The 20801-nt window shown below is 48.5% G+C and overlaps 1 protein-coding gene across 2 annotated transcripts; it reads right to left on the reverse strand.

Moving 5' to 3' along the window:
• Positions 1–429: 429 nt before the first annotated feature.
• ATG4B (autophagy related 4B cysteine peptidase) lies at positions 430–20401 on the reverse strand. 2 transcript variants are annotated; one of them, XM_067002468.1, is made up of 14 exons: positions 20252–20401; positions 16728–16826; positions 16138–16209; positions 13340–13438; positions 12397–12498; positions 11558–11630; positions 10445–10524; positions 7060–7256; positions 5966–6044; positions 5099–5244; positions 4407–4463; positions 4024–4117; positions 3491–3526; positions 430–2222 (listed from the first exon to the last, which is right to left on the reverse strand). In XM_067002468.1, exons 1-14 carry the CDS (start codon positions 20259–20261, stop codon positions 2149–2151), a joined length of 1218 nt encoding a protein of 405 aa, XP_066858569.1. In that variant the 5' UTR covers positions 20262–20401; the 3' UTR covers positions 430–2148. The 2 variants fall into 2 exon arrangements, with proteins under 2 accessions (XP_066858569.1, XP_047933150.2); XM_048077193.2 differs by lacking the exon at positions 3491–3526 and having other exon boundaries at positions 20252–20400.
• Between the last annotated feature and the right edge of the window lie 400 nt (positions 20402–20801).

Raw genomic sequence — 20801 nt, forward strand, 5'->3', positions numbered from 1 at the left:
GCACTGCTCAGAAGCAGAGACATGCTGCACTGCTAAGCATAGACAGCCTTAAAGTACCATTTTTTGTTTTCTTCCCCTAAAAAAAAAAAAAAAAGAGGCAAAGCCTAAACGACTTAAAATGCAAGTTAGCAGAACTGCACCACAGAAGAGCTTCTTTGCCTCTGCTAGCACGACTGTGGCCGTTCACCCTCTAGGGCAGGGGCATCGCCACGGTAGTACCACACAGCCAGCCTGTTCTGTCAGATATATCAAAAGAAAGATAAAAGTCAGTTGCACATAGCTCAGCTTTTGCTCCAATCTGCCTCCATTGCCCTAAAAGGGTAAAAATGGTACGCTGGCATGGTTTCGAGAGTGCTCCCAGCTCCACTGCAGGGTTGCTCAATACCACCCACCCCCAGCACTTCATGTGCAAGAACATTAAGAAAGGCAAAGATTTTAGATTTGTTTATTCAGATACAAATTGAAAGCAGATGAATGGAGCACAGCCCCACTTCCTCTGCTGCCTCTTCCCCTAACTACAGGAGAGAAGAGGAGAAGCAGGCAGAAAGCAGCAAATAATAATTTAGTGACAGAAGCATCGTGGTTCCCAGTTCAAACCTCTGCTTTTGGGTAGCGTAGGGGCAGCTGGAGCATCAGTAGGTCAGTCACGGAGGAAATGAGTCATTTCTAGCCCGTTGTCACCACCCTGGGGCACAAAAGCATCAACTGACAGGTTCCGATCCTATATGTACAAAACCTCGTACACAGATCCGCAGTTTGCATCACGACACCTCTCCTCCACAGTTTACCTTTCTCTGAAGTCTGTTTGTGCGGATAACGGCCACAGGCAGAGCTATTATCTTAAAAGCAGCCACAATTTCCAGTCTAGTTGTGTTGGACCTTCTTACAACATTCTGTCTTTGCTGACCTCTTAGGGATGACTACTTGAAATGAGTTTCTACAGATTAGCTCCTACAGTAGCTCTGTGCATACTCTGCAGGGAAGGGAATTTGCAGAAGATCGAATGGAAAGGTAACAGCACGGCTAGGAGGCCTGCTCAACCATCAGGAACCTTTTCGGATTTGGAAAGGGAATGTGTAACAGGAGGAACTGCTCAGAGGACACCTTGAGGAATTTTATAGCTCACATTTTTGGTACCAACAAGATTGCTCACTAGATGCTATGCCAGCACACGGGGACACAGGCACTAGCAGGCCCACAGCTGGCAGATCTCAGTTGTCCTGTTTCACCTCTCCCCAGCTGTGTTTCACCACCCCCCCAAGGTTGTGGAATCCAGTTCTCTGCTCAAAGCAACTTACTTGAAGATACTTGCTGTAGAGATCAATCCACCATAGAAGCACAACGTATAGAAGCACGTGTTAATGACTCACTGAGCAAGAAAACACACATTTTCTATTCTCCTTCCCCTCTTTCTGCTGTTATTTAGGCTGATTCCTCCCCAGAAGCATGGCTGCTCCACACTTTCCTGGACAGCCTTTCACTCGAATTAGCACTCATTCCTAAGTCACCCCACCTTCCTTTTGTCAGGACGTGAGTAGGAGAGGGGTACTGCACCCGTGAGGAAGTGCTGTGTACTGCAAAGCGTGGACAGGAGTTTAACTGTAGGAAACCCAGCCTCCTGCACTCTGGGGACTTCACAGCTGTCTCACTGGGAGATGTCTGCTGCTAGCTTGCAGTGCGAGCTCAGTCCAAGTTGGCCACTGAGAAGTGAAGCTGCTAGAGGAATTAACTGTACACATCACCTGCTAAATGATGGGTGGCTCTATTTAAGCTTCGGAGGGGAGTCCCTGCCTAAGGATTTAGCACTAAAAACCCCCATGACTCCCCCAGAAGGGCAGCTGACCTGCTGATGTAACAGATAGGCTTTGAACTCGTAGGCACCACTGCATCCACTTCCAGCAAGTGTTTTCTGCTGAGGAATCCCAACTCCAGCCAGTAAGGCTGCAACACCCACTCGGTTCTTCATCCCACTGCAGACAATGCACGCTCCGCTCAGAGGCTGCACAGAATGCCAGGATGGATGGACAAGAGGCGGGGATGGCAGCAAGCACCTATGAAAACCGGTAGCCCCAGGCTCTCGAAGGAGCTTCCCTCCCCCCCCTTCTCCCCACACAACACAAATTTGCAGAGTCAGTTTCCTATTTGTTTTCAAAGGGATAAGATTTCGAAGTCTTCATCTTCTGAGTCAAAGAACCTTTCCAATCTGTCGGCATCAGAGGAATCTGCAAGAGAAAAAGAAAGCGCTGGCTCCGTGGGATGCACCCGCTGCTCAGCAGCAGACACCTGCAGCCAGAGGGCAGCAGAAGGCGAGTGTCACAAGCCCACATGCTCGGGAGAAGAGAATTACACGGCGCGCAAGAGGTGTGCCAGCTCTTACAAATGCTGACACAGCCCTGGTGCGGTGCAGCTCTGTGCTGTGACTGTTTGGTACAACCTGCCTGGGCAGTCGGTCTGTGTTAGCCTCTTGATGCCGAAGCCTGTCCTGCACAAACAAAAGCACTTCTGAGGTCTAGGCTAATATCTGCAAAGACTCCCGGTCCAAATACGTGATACAGGAGTATTTCTTTGTTAGATATATTAGAACATGCAACCTGTATTTTACTACAGTTGTCTTTGATCCAACGACATGGGGAGGTAATTACACGACATGCCCTCCCAGAAGTGATTTATATAGTCCGGTTTGCAAGGGAGGGCAGTGTACTCGCTCCCTTCTGTCCATCCTTCCAACTCTGGTGAAGAGGGAGCACATAGCCACAGGGCAAATGGCTTTACCACAGAGGAAATTCAAGTGAAAAGGTGTGGACAAGCTGGGGAATAAAGGAGAAAACTACACTAACTCAGGTTTCAAGAAAGCACACATTAAACTTGGCAAAACAGCCAGCCAGAAGCTAAACTGCAATGACTGACTGCCAGGAACAAGGAGAAATGCGTGGTCACAAGGCTGCAGACTGCCCTGAACGTTCTGTGAAAGGCTTTAATCCCACAGCAGCGTGTGCAAATGCTTAGTGTCACTGCTCCCGATGCAAACTGGGGGGACGGGCGGCAGCACAGCTTCCAGAGATGCTCCTCAAGGAGCAGCCCCCTGTACACTTCAGTAACAAACCACAGAACCCAACTGGCTGGGAAAAATGAGGACAAGGGACTGGACTTCCATGAGAATATTAATCCTTCTTTTGAGGGCTAGGACAGAAGGAGAAAGGACGGCCATAACAAATGGGAGAGGCTCTAAAAGCATGGGGAAGAAGCCAAGTAGCTCATTAGGATATCGCTTTTATGAGTAAAAAGGCAGTAACTAGGGACAATTTAATACAGGCAAGGATCACCAGTTTAAGACAATCAAGTGTTCTTACAGACAAGGACAGTGAGATAAAAAAGGCCTTGAAAGTTTGTGCTAAGAGACAGACAGCAAGGAAGCAGTGAGTGCAGGATGCAGGTGACAGGATGCAGTCCAACGCCTGGTGATGGGGTAAGTTTGTCCCCAAATACTCACTCCTCCTGGCAGAAGCTGTCAATAGCTCCTTATCTCCTGCAACGTTAATGCGCGTTAACATAAGCGGAGCCTGACAGCCAAAATACTGCCCAGCACTCGTTCCTTTCTGCATCATCAGGCCTAAGCGTTGGTAGTAGCACATGCACAGGGAAGAAATCTAAACTGCAACTACGTTTGACCACCCCCATCTTTGACATTTTTTAATACCCAGAAGCTCGGTTTTCAGCCTTTTCCATGGAGCCTTAGGATTTCTCTGAACATCTCTTTAGAAATCACAAATTCTCATTGCTGTAATAACCTATTAGCTTTTTTCCCCAGTCACCATTCAGACTCATCATGAAAAATCTTCCTGAGATACGACCATGACCATGGGATCTGTGAACCGCTAGCTGAAAGCCGAAGAACTAGATGAATTGACCAAAAAGCTCCGAGCTGAACAGGAACACACCAGAAATCACTATGCAATCCACACAATTTCCCGAACACCAAATGGACAAACCCGCCCTTAGCTCTACCTCCCTGCGTGGCCTCACCTGGCGTGAGATTCAGAACATCGGGGTTGGAGAAGTGCGATGGCTGGCGCTCAACCAGTTCGAACATGGGCAGCGCTCCTCTTACCAGGGACAGCTGTGGAGCAAGAGCAGAGCCATGAGAACCAACAGTGCTGCACTCACAGTGCTCTGGGTCTTTATGGGGAAGAACCAGTTTGCTGGGACATTTTTGCAGCTGAAAAAAATATTTCTCAAATCTTTGACTAATATCAGCTGCAGAATTTCAGAGCTACGTTCCTCCTGGTGTCTGAAGAAGTTATTTTCATATGCCTTATTGTGGGATCATGCTGCAGAGAACTCTCTCTGTGCAGCATTTTAGAAACAACAGTACTCTATATTCTTTTCCCGGTGATACAGACACAAACCTTTTTGATTTGCTGGCACCAATCATTAAAGTCCTCCTCCGTGTTGCAGAAAAAGCCCTGAAAAAAAAAGTATTATCTTTATACAATTGTAGACTGATCTTGTCAGTCTTATGGCCTCGTATTAATGCCAAGGAACATGACCAGGACTGTAAGCAGTTACAATCTAACTGCCTTGCTTCAAGGTGTGGCTTACACAGTTCTGTTAAACTGGATACTCCCCTTAGGCTTGACCTGACCAGTCTACTCAAGTACTGGAGGCATCAACGTAACGGTCTCCTCTGCTGCACATGGAAAACTGGACAGAAACAACCCATGTGGAAACAAAAGGCAGTCATCCCAGGTTCTTTAGAGAACAAGCCACATGGAAGCATATGGATTCAGATCTGCCCCTCAGAAGGCAGGAATCAAAGCCCAAACTAAGCTTGTTAGAAGGAGAATGCCCCATGAGGAATGGCATTTAATCACCAGGCATGCAGGATCTCCCTGCACCAAGCTGCTACCTGAACGAGGAGCTTGTTCAACAGCGTCACTGTAACCAAAGCCCCTTTGCCCAGGGCACAGCACGCATGGGGAGCGCCCAACCTGCCACCTCGGCCTTTACCAGTTCCCCGGGAAAGGGGATAGCTGTGAAACAGGGACGCGCTACTTCAGGTGATCGAGAGCTGGCTGGAAAACAAGCAGCAAGAACGCACCACCGCAATGGAGGGGTCGAGCTCGGCAATGCTCATTCTGCAGGGAGGGTGCTGGCAGTGGAAGCTTTCATCAGGGAGACAGCCACTGTCGTTGGGCTCCACTGCAGGCTGCGTAGTGTGGGGATCCAGGTAAATGAGTTCCTCACCTGGACAAACAGGCAAGGAGACATGAACAGGAAGAACCGTGCCAGAAGTTGCTCTTCTGAGAAGCAAATGGTGAGAAAGAAGAGGGGGCAGAGCAATCATGGAGCCAGCTGCTGAAACCCAACGGAGGAACCCATCGTTCTGGGGGCAACTCGCTTTCAGACACTCCAACACTCCTCATCCAGGCAGAGAGCTGGCTGGGAGCAGAACCACAGTGCCCACTCCACAGCAGCACCTTGGGCACGTGATTTTTGAGCACTGTTCCTGCTAATGCTTTCCACGGTCCTGGATAAGCTCAAGACAGCCCCAGGAATCCAAAGCACAACCAGCTTGAGGTCTCAGGCAGAGTATCAGAGGAAAGGAAGAGGGAAGGACAGCAGTTTGTAGGGTTTCAGAAGGGGAACAGCTAAAAGGCAGGTAAATATACAGCCAGGTCCCTAAAGGGAGGTCAGCTCTGAACCTAGGAAGAACTCTGCACACCTCTTTACAGGTAAGATTTAGGGTTATGCACTGGAAGTTCACGGATTGTACTATGGCCCCCGTTGAAAGCTACATCACTCAGATCCTTGCAAAGAGTTTCAACCCACAGCAGCCTTCCACACTTCCAGCAGGAAAAAGCCCTGCAGCATGCACCACAGACCAAGCAGGAGAGCTGTACTGCTCCGAACATTTTTAGCTGGGGGGAGATGCTTGGAAAGACTTCGCACTACTGCGGGCACTCACCTACATAACCAATGAAGTAGTGAGCACTGTTTGGTTTCCCTCCGATCACTCCCAGGGATTGAGGCATCATGAAGCAGTGCTGGAAAAGCAATACAGAAAACACACAGCTGACAGACAGTGAGACGAGCAAGTGGCAACAAAGGCAAACATCCAAAAACACAGTGGGAAAGAGACTGTGACACTGGAAATCAGCAACTCTAGCAGCAGGAACAGCCATTACTGGGGAGAAGCTCCACCAGAAAGGCTGAAGGCTGCGACACAGAGCCTTCACGGAACACGAAAGCAGCTCAAAAACATCTTTAACTGCTGACAGTAACACACAGGGGGACCAAACAGAAGAGGCAGCACTACTCCAGGACTCTGTCTGGGCTCGTCCTGGCTCTGCCGCAGTCAGTGGCAAAATCCCCTGGACATGTCAAATTGCAACAGTGCTCTGAGGAGGGAACCATCACCCAGGAAACAGCCCAAGTTCCTTATCCAGCTGCAATATCCAGGAACCATCTACTGAGTTACGGGAAAGTAACCTAGCCCTAGCCTGCATGTGGAGCTCTTACCTGTGCAGCTCAGAGATCCCTAGCATTAGTACAGCAGGGCAACACGCTATCCTGTCTTACGGGTGTACTCTGCACACCCCAAATTCTGCAGCTTCCTGATGCTCCACAGCGGGACTGGCAGCCAGCTTCTACCCTCAGCCTGCAGTACAAGCTCTGCCATCGGAGCCACGGGGAGTTTACAAACACTACACTCATTAAGGCTCAATACAGCTGTGCTGAACAAATGCTTCAGCAGGCTGGTACCATCTACACACAAACAGGGACCAAGATTAAGCTGGGAAATAAGATACTAGAAACAAAACAAAAAAAAAATAATACATCAAACCCAACATTTTCCTGACAAAAGCCTGCAAGAGCCCATATCCTGACGTCTGAAAATGGTGCTTTCTAAATACATTTTTTCTAAATACATTTTTCTCTGGAAAAAAGGACAATTACTTCTAAGTATTTCTGCCCCAAAACCAAATTTCAGAAGTGACTTAATTCACAGCAGGGTTTTGAAGCATCAGAATATCAAGAATTCAGTTCCAGATCCCCTACCTTTAGTGTTTCAATATAGGCTTCATTGATCTCTGTGAGCCCAAGGCGGAGAGGTATCAGCAGCACCAATGGTTTCCACAGTGAGAGCCTATCTCTAACCCCTGCTTCCTCTGGGTACCCGTTATAGAGTACGTCTGACTCCACAGCAGGGCATGCTGCAGCTCCAGCACACGAGAAGTTGGACTGGCACAACCGCCCTACAAAAAGGGAACATGAGCAGAAAGCATCAGAAACAACTTCCATTTCTAGACCTTGAGTAATTCTATTCCGGCTATCAACAATTGCTATTTTCCAAAAGCCTACAGCACTAAAAGAAAAAAAAAAGTTTAACAAGGCCCACCACTGTGTTCATGTGATATGCTCCCCACAGGGTTTCTGGACAGGCTCAGTATTTCATCTAAGTATACATCAAAATCGTGCCAAAGCATGCTGTACTCTCAGCTACCATCTGGCGGGCCATTAAAATGTAAATTCTTCCAGCAGGTGAACAGCTAAGCAACAACCTGTGTCAACAAGGGTGAACGATCTGATTAGGATATTAGGCAAGAGCCCTGAATTCAAGAGCATGTAGACAAAAAGAAAAAACAAACAATTTGGAGTGTCCAGCTCTAGAGGGGCACACGGAGGATATGAGGCCAGCTGAACTGAATGGGGAAAATATTATGGCTTAACACAGGAAATCCTCACCTGTAACTAGCGTTGTAACAAGATACAGAGATACGAACAGGATATCTATCTCGAATAATTGTCATTTACCTAAAGTTCACTAAAACCTTTACAAATTCTGTCAGGGATCATTCAGAAGCTAGTTTAGAGACTCAAGACAGGCGAACATTAAACTCGGCAATTTTAGCATGAGCTTTGCCTGTAAGAAATGGGGCACCGGCTCCTCAGGGCATACCCATGACATGGACATTATGCATCCTCATTCTACAGGTTTGATGAACACACAGGCAGTCTGGAATGAAACCAGATTATGTAAATTCTGGTACAGAAACATCTCCGAGCCTACTTGTCTCACAGGGTAATTTCATTACTTGCTGGGCGTGCACATGTGCGTGTGAAGAAAAATCTCCAAACCAAAGGAACCCACAATATTTCAATCATGAATCCAAGGCAATTAGACAGAATGCCAGAGGCTCATTTAATTTATTCTTGGCCTAACCTGAATGCCAGGACAGTCTGGCAGGTAGGATGCGATGTAAACAAGCACCTCCATCACAGCAATTACAGCAGGATGCCTGCTCACTACTACAAGCTCCAAATGCAGCTGAACAAGGAGAACGTTACAGCCAAGGTTAGAAGAAGTAGGACTTAGTGCTAAAGCCTCTATTGGAGAGAGAACAGTTGCACTGAAATTCGCAACTGCCCCTTCAGAAGGGAGAATGTGTATGAGATAACATGCCTACGTACACAAGGGATGTTATAGTTATCAGAGGTCTTGAGAAAATTGAAGTCACTGCAAGTCAGGACTGCTTACCTTGCTAAAACAGTATTTTTTTGTTGCAGTTGCCTGCCTGTTCTGATGATCTGAATACCTGCAGCTGTCACCACGGGTTTCTTCATCAGGCAAAGCAACTGGCAGCCCTATGCTGTGATACAGACATTCAACCCCAGTTTAAGTGGTAGGGAGCCCAGCAGAGACTAAACTCACCCTGCTTCTTTGGCACCGTGGTCCCTACCTAAAGCTTCCCAGCAGGATTCAAACCCTTTACTGCAAACATATTCCAACAGATGTGACACAACACCTTTCCTGCTACTGCTGCTGTCAGTCACTGGCTTAGCTCTGTTTCTAACCATCCTTCTGATGCACACAATCCTCCAGCTCCCGCCTGAGAGCACCTTTCCGACATTGCAGACTGGCTCAGAAGGCTGATGGATGTACTTAACTGCTGCAGCAAAAGGTAGTTTTCTATCCACCACAGGCTGAACGGCATTAGTGAATGAATTTATCAGCTGTATGAAGCAGTGTTCATTTCTGAATGTTTCACTACTGACAGGTGTCTGGGGTACAAGATATATAACACGTACCTACAGATAAATAACAAATCAGACCTGCTCATACAGTGGCTTTCAAGTCCTGAATGGTAGGCACATTATGATTCACAGCTGAGGAAGACAGACAGACACCACCCTGCGTATTACGAGCTGCATGGACATGTTACTTGAAGTGGTGTCAGTGTTTAACACAAGCCACGCAGACAAGAGCTGCAACATACCCAAGCCCTGCAGCCAGCACTCGTCAGTTCTAGAGGGGATATTTTTCAGGCTAAAGGTGAAAGATTAATCCAATTCCTGTCTTCATGCTGACCTTTGTTTAAGCCAAAAGCACGAGCATACACCTTCACGGGACTAGACAGGCACTTCTCAATCAAATCCTGCATTTTCTTGGCCTCTCAACTGACACTAGCTGTTAAGAGATCTGACTTTGTAAAATGACTGTCCTTCGCTCCAGGGACAAACTGTCCTCATTTGTTAATTGATTTTTGCTCCAACGCAGCCAAAAGCCAATCTAACTGACAGCTGCCACCATCTCACCTGTAACTTTGCACCAGCTCCAGCACTCACTGGACTTTTTTACGTGCCGTTTCAGAACACTACCCTGGCAGAAAACACTGAATGGTTTTGTGTTGCGTAAGCAAACCACCTCACAAGTCTACAGCGAGAGAGGGGAAGGACAGTTCAGCCAGGACCATGCAGGACTGCAGCAGCCAGCCATTCCACCATCTGCTTTGGTTACTGGGGCACTGCAGCCTGAGCAAGCATGCTAGGGATGAATGCGTTGCACAGCTGCTCAGCCTCCAGAGCCATCCAACTGCCAGGATGCAGCAAAAAAAAAAAAAAAAAAAAGGAGAAAATACAAACCACCAACAAAAACAACAAAACACAATCATGGAGCACTCCTTAAAAGATATCTCCAGAGATGGAGCCCCTTCTTATTTTTTTTCCTCACGGTTTTGTTCCTTTTCCTGGTCAGAGATCTGTTCTGGTTATCTCACTCTGCCTAATAGCAGAGACATTCCTACACCGTTAGATGGGAGAAGCAGCAGCCATTTACTGCGTGCTACCTGTGGCCATAAACAGGTTTGACACTACCTTCCCAGCAGCTCCCACCTACTGCCCGAAGGTCAGCAGGTCCTTCTTTCCAGATCCAGAGGCCACACTGCCAAGTGAGAGGCTTTATCAGATAAAGTAAAAATCTAGTAAGGGGGCTTCCTTGCCCTACAACAGCAATTCTCATCTGAGTTTAGCACACTCAGCCACAGCTTTAAGACAGAACATTTACTGCACGCTTGCAATGTTGCAAAACTGCATGCTTTCCAGTTCTTTGCTGGCTTCTCGCTGCTGAGGGATACATCTCATTCTACCTGCACGTGATACTTACTGATTTCTTCCATTACTACAGTGTTGTCCATGGCTATGTGTACTGCCAGTGAACTCCACGTATCAAAAGTGGCAAGTTTTCTATAGAGGGGGAAAAAAATGTAAGGAAGGATTAGTTACAACTATAAGACAATGTTGTATCAAAGGAAGAGAAATTGGACTAGGAGAGATTGGTTTTCACCAACTATACTGTACTTTTTTTTTAAAACATTTATTACAGCTGTACAATTCATCACCACAAATTATTATGACCAGAAGAATAAACAGATTACAAATGGGACCACAACTGGGAATTTGTGCTAAATACAAGACCCTTGATACAATCTCCACCTCAAATTCTGTAACTGCTGGTTACCAGAAAATGAGAGTTACTTAATTTCCTCCTTATATGCTAATTTAAAAATAAAAGTCACTCTGACTTTCCCTAAATATCTTCCCATCACCTACAGCAGATACTAGGCTAAATGGGCAGACGCTCTGACCTGGGAAAGTTCCTTCTCAGGCAATCCCAGCCTATTCCACGGGGCTCCCCGCTCAACTAATCAAAGAACTAAGGAAAGAATGGCAACAGAAAGAATATTTCTGAACAAATATTTCTGAAAATACAGCATGTCCCAGTTAAAGATAGTCCAGATCTTCTGCTTGTCACCACAGAACCCAGGCAGCAAATACTTATGCTTTCCTCTGCTGATGCATGAGTGACTTGATGGCTTATTGGCAGCTTTTGGACAGCGACAACACTGATGTCACTGAGAAGCAACTCATGCCAGCAGAGATCCAAATGAGAGCAATCATCACCTATTCTGACACCTGCTTCTGGTCCGCTGCAAAGAGTATTGCACTCAGTTCTAGCAGCAAACACGTTACTTGTGGAACATGGAAAGAGATTGTCAGGGCTTGTCCTCAGTTTGAAATCGGTTTCTCTCATCCTGAATGAGAGGAGTCCTTCTATAAAGTTCCTACCAATCAGGTCAATAAGGTTCAACAAGTCGCCTGGTAACAGAATTAAAACATGCAGTTGCACTTCATTCAATGGGTAGAAGTGTGCGAGGTAGGAGGTACTACAAACCCACCGCTCGGTTGGAAAAAAATAAAGGAAAAACCCAGCACTTACTTGAGCACTTGTGCGACTGTGTTTGGTCCGTACCATTGACCTATGGATTTCCCCTCTCCAACACCCATCTGGGCTGCATCACAAGAAAAAAAAAAAGAATTTAGCATATAATTTCACCTACACTATGCCCCTTCCTAATCAGGGTTTATATTCAACAGTGAAAAAATTTCACTTGGAAACATTTCTGAGTCATCAGAAACCCCACAAAAGGGTAGAATCACAGTGCTGATGGAAGAAAAAAGCATATCCTCAAGGATTGTAAGGCAAACCCTTTCTCTGAAATGTGATACAAAGGTCCAAAAGACAATGTAACCTCAGAAAAAAGTTATTTCTTGTTTGATTATCAGGAACACCCCCGTAACCTGAAGTTCCATTCACTGAAGCTATAGGAGCTTTAAGACCCTATAAGCAAAAACTGGAACAGGCAGTTGTTTTTTTTTGGTGAAGGAAGTTTCAATTAAAGTGAGATCCATCCTTAGTCTACTTGCTACTTCTGAAAATTTCTTCATGCAGCAATCTTCTCACGTTACAAGGTCTTGGTGAGAACAGCAACCACATGCTTTCCTCTCACCTGGGCTAAGCAGGATACAGAAAGTGGTGCTGAATATCACCTAAAGCCTGAAGACAAACATGAAGGACTTCATGGAGTCAAGAGAAAAGTCCATCATAATCCACAATAAAGTGTAGTAGCTTCAGATCATGCGAGAAAAACAGCATGTCAGCACATAACCTGCTAGGTTTTTCACCTAAGGTACTAAACAAACATGGAGCGATGTTCTACGCTCTTGGGCAATCAGACAGAACGTTCCCCCGTGCTTTCTGGCACCCAGCACTCTTACCTATCTGGTGAATGGAGTAGTAGCTGTCTTTTTTGTCAATGAAGGCATTAAGAACATTGAAGTAATTATCCATCTGCCTCTTCCCTTTTATCCACCTCCAGTCTAAGACATACAAGAAGATATGTGAAACAAAACGTGATGTTTATTAGCAACCAGACACTGCAAGCTACAAGCTGTCTTTCCTGTGCCTCGACTACTGATCAGATTTTCATGTCACTATCTTATTACTCAGCATTTGGGGCATCCCCAACACTGAAGCATCAATTTTAACAGAAAATCAAGCATTTTCACAGCTGAAACAAAAGAATATCACCCATGATAAAACAGAAAACATGAATCCTAACTCTATCCCACAGATGGGCAATAGGATACCAATTTCTCAAGGACAGGCATTCTGAGGAAAACCAGGTGACCTCATTAAAAAAATCACCTCCCACAAATTCAAAGGCTATCAACAACTGCAACAATAACTCCCATACAGTTGTTTACAGACCACGTACGGATCCAATGCAGAGAGAGAAGTATTCAGAGACAGGAGACTACACTCAGAAAGAGAGGACTTGTCAACAAGTTAAAAATTGAACTATAAACAAGTCAGTCACCCTGCTGTTTCGAGTAGGACTTTTTAAACTTCAGGTATATAAAAAAAAAAAAAATCAAGAAAACCCAGGTACTTGCTTGGTGTCCATGGACTTAACTAGCACGTGACAGGGCTCTCCTTTGTTTTAAGGTTTAACAACCACATTCATCTATGTGGAGTCGCAGACAGCTGCAGGAGGAAACCTGCTGGAGAGTTTCCAGCAGACTTTTCAATCAACAGCCCTGAACTTAAGAAAATTCAGGGAAAAGTTACAGAGCCCTCAGCAACTCCCAGCTGCTGTCCTTACAAGTACTGCACTTGTGGGAGCATGTGGATGTCAGTATGGGCAGTGCTCTGGTTTACCTCTTCCCAAATGCCTGCAGACCAAGGCCTGAGCAAAGATCATCTGGCCACACCGCAACATACAGCCCCAACCAGTATCAGATGTGGGACCAGTTCCTCCTGTAAACAAGGACAGAAAGCAAATATGTAATGAATGGAACAACACTGCCAAGCGGGAGGTAAAAAGGAAAGTGCTGTAAGCCTGCATGGGCAGCAAGTTTATCCAAACAATCAGGTAGGGAATAAGGACTGCGCTAGCTCACACACCCAACGCTGAGAAATAAAAACTCAGTTATCGGTGACCAGCCTAATGGCATCCCATAGAAAGGAACCAAAATCTTTAGCATTTAATAACAGGGGAAAAAAATCAAAAGGAAATCCAAGCAACTCAGCTAGAAAGGCAGCTGAATTTCTCATGAACATAGCAGTTCTTGAGCATACTTGCAGATTCCCAACCTAATTCAGAAAAGTTACTAAGCAGAGAAACATCTTGTTACAGACCACTTGCTGCTGTAATGCTCCTTTTGAGAAGGCAGCTCATTATGCAAAATGAATCAGTCACAAGGCATTCCCACATCACAAGCAGCCGATGACTGTATGGGATTCCAAAGTGAACAACATGGAGTTAGGTCCAAAAAAACAAACAAAAAAACGAACTCCAGCAACAGTGAAAAAAACCATATCCTACATAATACAGGAGAATAAGCTGGATATCAGCTTGCAATGGAAAAACTGAGACAATGACCTTAAGGCTGGAAGCATCTCCCTGACAGAACTTCAAAAGGAAGCTGCCACTTCTCCTCTGAAGCTTCAGCTGTTATTACGAGCTTCACAGATAAAAATGTTTAGCATGACCACAGCCAGTGAGCTGTCTTACAAGTACGCAGTCAGCTGCGCCTTCACACAGCTGGGAGAAGTTTCTTTGTATTGCTGCTTTCTTCTTTTGGAAGATAGCTCTGCTGAGTACCTTAAGGAACAGCAACCAAGAAGCCCTGGCTTCGAGTTCACTGGGAAATGCTCACAGTGTTACTGCAGTTCCCGTGTGCAAATCCACCTCAAGCGCTAAAAAGCAAACAAAAACTCGACATAGTCTAGAGCAGATACACCAAGGTGATAATTTCTGTCTCGTGTCTCCACCTTTTCTCTCTTTAATCCACTTCAAGTCCAAGACCATCATTAAATTATATTTCATCTTAGACTCCTGTAGGACCTAATTAGCACGTAGTACAAAAAATTAGTCATGGTGTGAGGTTCCTAAATACGCCCTCCCACACTCATTCTTGTATCATTTTTCAGCTTATCGTTATCCCTCCTACCCAGGAGGAACAGGAGTTCTCGTATCAGATAAGGAAAAAGTCCAGCCTATCAATTAAACAAAGTGCATTTCCGACTCCCGTACTCAGAAGTAAATTGACGTTTATGCTTGTGGGGACTGTTAGGAGCTTTCATTAGGTAGAGAGAACCAGATTATTTATCAGAAAGCCTTTCTGAATTAAATTAAGTCTTTCTACAAAATTGATGGCAGTAGAGATTCTTCCTTGAATCCTGGATTACTGTCAGAAGTCACCCCAAAGCCCAGTCCTGCAGCAGAGGAACTGATGACTATTTCGGTAATGCCAGAAGCGTTCAATGTTCTTCCTGTGCTGTCAACAACCACAAAAAAACCACCAGGTTATTGATCATCTTCTGAATCCACTTCTGTTTTTAACACCACCTATGTCTTACCACTTCACACAGGAGACTTCTCTGAATTTTGAAACAGGCTTACAGAACGAACATGCTGCCTGGAGCAACTGAGACGGGGAAGACTTTGAGATATCTGCATACTAAGAATACAACTGATGTCATTCTACACAATAAAATAAAACAAAGATATCAGTGCTTTCAGTCCTGAAGGCAATCCATCCAATGCTCTTTGATTCAAGGGCCACATTCATTACACGAGATAGTTCGCAGACAGAAACAAATTCAAATAGTCAACAGTCAGAAGGAGAATTATTTTCTCCTCACCCTTCCACTGGAAAAAAACAACCCTCAGAACAAATCAAAAACCCAGTCCAAGCACACAGCAAGCTTTCAAGACTTACACCATAGCTAAAGAACTGTAAGGAACAGAACCCTTTATGCTCCCAATGGGGAAAAAAAAATAAATAGTTGCTAAAGTTTGGGGGGGTCATGAAGAAATCCTGTCTCTAGCTTTCCCCTTTAAGAAGGGACAAAAAAAAAAAAAAAACTCAGAACAAACAACCAGACTAGAAAACTGTACAAGCATCTAAAAGATGCAGACAAACCAGCATTTGGTTCTTCTCATTGTTTATCCAAGATGTCTATTATGCCTTCCCCATCGACACCTCATCACCTCACAATCCTTAACATATTTCCTCTGTGATAACCCCAGAAAGAAAGGGAAGCCTTCTTAATTCTGTAGCGTGGGTGGAAAGAGCAGCAGAACTGTGACATGCACAGGCCCACGGACACACGTCCCTGGTCTCAGACTAGTGTCCTCCACAAGGCCAACTTGCTGCCCTTCACAGGTAAGGCCGGCAGATCCTTAATTCCCAACAGCTAAGGAGAAGTCACGGAACACAACCATTATTTTCTGATGGAGCTTTTGCAGCAGCGAAGTAAAATCTGGTTTTTAAATGTCTTCTTGGAACCAGCTTTCCTGAGATCACCTGCACGCTCCATGCCTCCACAGCCTGACCTACGCTCACTTCCCACAGGAGAGCACTCTAACCCAGGTGAAGCCCTGCAGTCTCCCAGTGGGTCAGGCTGTTACAGGCAGGACAGCATCGCGTCCAGGACACGCTCAGACTTACCGATGGCAGGGAAGTTCTTTCTGTAGGTGAACCAAAGCCGAGAGGTCACATCCAACAGGATCTCTTCTTTCTCTGAAAGTTTTTCAAGATTGTAAGGCGCGCACACACAAGGAGAGCACCAAACGCGCCTAAACCCACCTCCTGCCCAGCCTTCTGCTCCTCACCCGGTCTGCTAGCCCTGACAGGCAACATCTGGATGAGGAATAGGAAAGAGCTGCTAGGCAGAAGGAACCTTTTCCTCTAAAAAAAGCTACAACCAACCCAAAACACCATGGTCGCGGGTAAACTACGAAGCATTAAGCCATTTTCTTGCCTTTCTCCCGAGCTATCCACTTGCCTCAATCATCCTGGCCTCATACAGGTCCCAGTAACTGGGAAGTGGCAACTTTCTGCACAAAAATATTCTGGAGTCTGCAGAGATGGCCAAACAGGAGGCAGCATGGTGGTTACAGTCCGCAGGCTCTGACAGCGAACAGACTCTGCTGTGCACGTACAAGTTTTGCAGTCACCTCGCTGCTCACAGAACACCATGCAACACTAACAGAGCCCTCCAGAGCATCATAACGAGTTGCAGCGCGCATGCAAAGTACCTGTAAAAACACTGTATTTCCGGCCTAGGATCCACACAGGCTCTTTGGTCTCAGGGAAGTCTTCATATTCAAACCTGAGAGTGTCATAGGTAAGAGTAGCTGGAACAGAAAGAAAAAAAAAGTATGATTGTTTTTTCCTTGATATTTAAAAAAAAAAAAAAATCGTACCAAACCCATACAGCAGAACCAGAGCTGCTGTGACCCCGTAACCTACACAACCTACAAGCCTGACTCTAGCTGGCAAGAAACATTTCATTTTCAACACTACAGCCAAACATTCTGACAGGCACAGGGAGCCAACGCACCCACGGCTCTCGCCTGGCTGCTCCACAAACAGAAAAGCAGAGGAATCTCCAGGTTTGTTCAGCTCCAAGCGCCTCCCAGGCAACTGAGTGGGTCAAGAAAACGCCGAGGACTTCAGCCAGCAGCTGCACGCTGCTTCCCAGCACGTACGCTAACACAACGCTGAGGCCCTCTCTGCCAAGGAACGAGGCGATTGAGGAGATTCTTCCAGAGAGCATTGCTTTTGTGCTGTAACGTGGAAAGCGTGGATTGCATTAAAATGACAGCCAAACCTTGCTCCTGAAGTCAGTCCCTCCTCCAAGGCCGTGAACTGAGCACAAGTCATCGCTTGTACCGAAACCAGTCTGCAGCTTGAGAAGGCAAAGTGCTGCCTTTACAGGTGTCACGCTGAAAGCTGAGGAACACAGAGCTGTGCGAAGGTATCCGAGCTCACAGGTGGCAGGCACACCTTGTGCCTGGTTCACCTGCTGCCTTCAGTGCCTAAATACCCGCCTCTTATCCCACCACTCAGCACTGATGGCTCCACTACGGAGCAGCTCCACAGCACTCTGCTGCTCTGCAATGCCCTCGGATCAGAGCAGCTTAAGCCTTTGTGCAAAAGATACAAGAAATGGAGGGGGGAGAGGGAGGGCTGGATGTGCTGGGCTCCACTAGGTCTGTACTTGGCAATAAGGGACTTTAAAGGGGTGAATGTGCACGTGTGGGGGGAGGCTGGTTTCAAAACATTTTGAAGGTTAATAATTGCATCTCGTTTTGTAAGAGTCATTTCTTAAATAAGCTGCGTGTTAAATTTAAAGCAGAGCTAAGCTAGGCTGTTCTGTTAAAGCAGCTGATGAAAGCATCTCTAACATCAAACGCAATAAAACCTGTGATGATCTGACCAAAGTTTAAAACAGGGTGACAGACGACACAACCACAAGTTCCTCTCAGCCCCATCTTCTACAAAACCCGGCACCCTCTGCAGCACACGCCTCGCTGCTGGCATCCCATCAGGTCCACCTGCTGCGCCTCGCCGGGGCTGCCCTCGCACCAGATGCCACCGAGCTCCCAAGCAGAAGATGCACGCAGAAGACGAGTCTCTCTCTCTCTCTCTCTCCATCATTCCTCTCTCGGCCTTCCAAAAATCATCATCTGGAGCAGCAGCAACGTGGCTGATTTACATTTAGTAAGTGGTACCTCCAGAAAGTCACCAGGACGCTCTGCTCCTCCTCTTTGCAGGCACCTAGGATGCTCTACCTATGCTGGGGCAAACAAGCTACACGAGACTTTCTGGTTCCTGAAGGTACCTCGTCAGTCTTCTGCCTCTGGGCTCTCGGATCTGCAAGTCCAATTCCAAATGGCAGAGGAAACGAAGAAGCAACAGCAAGACATCAGCACAAGATCTCCTTCGGGATGAGACAGTACAGTTTATTCTGGCAGCTCAGAAGTAGCTGGTAGTTGGTATTAAAACCAAAAAATGTATCACTGGTCAACTTAAAAACAGAAGTTCTCAGGTTTTAAAGCTCAAAGGAATATTTTGCAGTCTATTTGATCAGTTCACAAACCTGCTGTGAATCCATTTCTGTCAAAAGAGCCTCAAGTAGCTTAACTGACTGATAAAAGGATGCTAAAGAAACTATCAGGCTACCCACCATCCTCCTTTTCCTTCCTAGTAACACTTCCTCACATCCCCAAATGCAACTCCACCAGGTCCTTTGCAAGCGTGTGATCTACAGCCGGCAGCTTCTCAGCAAGGACCTGCTGGACTCCCCCCTTCCACCAAAGCTACCAGAGGAAGGGGCCAGCAAAGGCCCGCGGGGCTCCCAGGCTGCCTGCTGGACCAGCGCGCATTCAGGGCCCGCAAACGGCAGGTGCCACGACACCGCAGGCTGAGGAGGAGAATCCCAAACTCGCAGTCCCGCAGCTGAACGCCTGGCACCAGGCTCTGCAGGTCCAGCGGCGTACCTGAAACGCGCAGTCGGACATCTGTGCCTATGGTTGTTTTGTTTTGAATTAAATACTTGCCACCATCTGAGGGGGCATGACTTACACACAGGAGTTAAGATTTCACCTTCACAGGGAGGAAAATTCAAGCGATTGCTCCTTGTTGGTATTAAGGACTTGATAATGGGCGCAACAACCTCCCACCAGGCTGAAGCCAGCACCTGCGCGTCCCCCTTGCAGACACCTATCTTCACAGGCTCTAGCGCTTTTTCAAAATTATGTCCATCGTGCTGCTGCCCAGGTGAGCTAAATATTTTAGCACGTGAGACCAAAGAAGCTCAGGCAGGGGCACACCGAGGGCCACAGCCTGCACACGGGCCTCTCTCTCCCCTCACAGTTAGGAGCGACGCGGCTGAACATAACTAACTCTGGAAACCCCCCCCCGAGCAGAAATCCCGCTTGCAGATGCTCGTTTCGCAGCGGCACAAGGCGGGTGGGATCAGCAGATTCCTCGGGCAGCGCTCCAGAGCTTCACCTTGACGGAGCCCTCGCTGCGTTTTAAAGGCTGACCTCCCCTGAGGAGCGGGGCAGCAGCCTCTGCGGGAGAGCCCCGCGCGCGGCAAGCACCCCAGCTCGGCCTCCTCTGGCGCACGCCAGGTCTGTCATGAAATAGGGCAGGAGGGCTACGAAGAAGGGCAGGAGGGCTACGAAGAAGGGCAGGAGGGCTACGAAGAAGGGCAGGAGGGCTACGAAGAAGGGCAGGAGGGCTGGGCCCTGCGGAGCACCCCCCCGGAAGGCAGCTCCCCCTCGCAGCGGGCTGGGTCCCTGCCCCCTGGGCGCACCGGGACCCACCGGAGCACCCCGCAGAGCCGCCCCCCGGCCCCGGGAGGCCCTGACGGAGCCGGGGCACAGCTTCACACCCGCCGGGCTCCGCCCGCCTCGCCCGGCCCGGAGCCGCCCGTTTCTCCGCCGGCTCCAGGAGGCGGCAGCAACTTGGAGGAGCGCTCCCCGCGCTCGGCGCCCCCCGCCCTGCCCGCGGCCCGCCCGCACCCCGTCAGTTCTCCTCTTTTGGGTGAAAACCCGCAGAAATCAGGCTTCGACCCGCCGCGCCGCAGGGAGACCGGGCTCTGCGGCACCTCCCCCCCCCCCCCCACCCCGCAGAGCGGCGACCCCCCCGGAGCCCCGCACGGCACCGAGGGGCTCCGGCAGCCCCGGGGGTCCCCACCGGGGCCCGCCCCGCCTGAGGGAGCCGCGGCCCCGCTGCCGCCGCCGGGCCGGGCCGGGCCGCGGGCACCCACCTGCGTCCATGGCGGCGGCCCCGCCGAGGGCTGCGCCCGCTGCCGGCCCCGCCGACGCATCCGCCCCGGCGCAGCCGAACCCGCTGCCGCCGCGCGTCCAATCGGAGCGCCGCTCGCCGCCGGCCCGCGCGGCGGTTGGCTGCCGCCGCGAGTCGAAAGGTTTGGCTGCGCCGCAGCGCTTCCTCCGTGCGCTGGGGGCCGCCATTTTGTCGTACGGAAGGCCGCCGGGGAACCGGGAGAGGCGATGGGACGGCGGCGAGGCCGGGGCCGCGGAGAAACCGGGTCGGCGCGACGTTGCGTTGCGCTGCCCGGGCGTTCCGCTGGCGCTGCGCGGCGCCTGAGGGAGCTGCCTGCCACGAGCGCGCCCGGAGTTGCTCCGGGCCGCGGGCGCGCCCATCTTGTTGTACGGAACCCGCCGAGCTCCGCCCTCAGGGTGGCAGCCCCCCTCTCCCGACCCGCTCGGCCACGCTCAGCCGCCGCGGGCCGAGCCCGTCCCTCGGGAGGCGGCCGCCCGGCAGCGCCGAGGAGGCAAGCGAGCGGTGCCGGGAGC

Source organism: Anser cygnoides, chromosome 9 (assembly GCF_040182565.1).
Source record: "Anser cygnoides isolate HZ-2024a breed goose chromosome 9, Taihu_goose_T2T_genome, whole genome shotgun sequence".
Classification (NCBI taxonomy): Eukaryota; Metazoa; Chordata; class Aves; order Anseriformes; family Anatidae; genus Anser; species Anser cygnoides.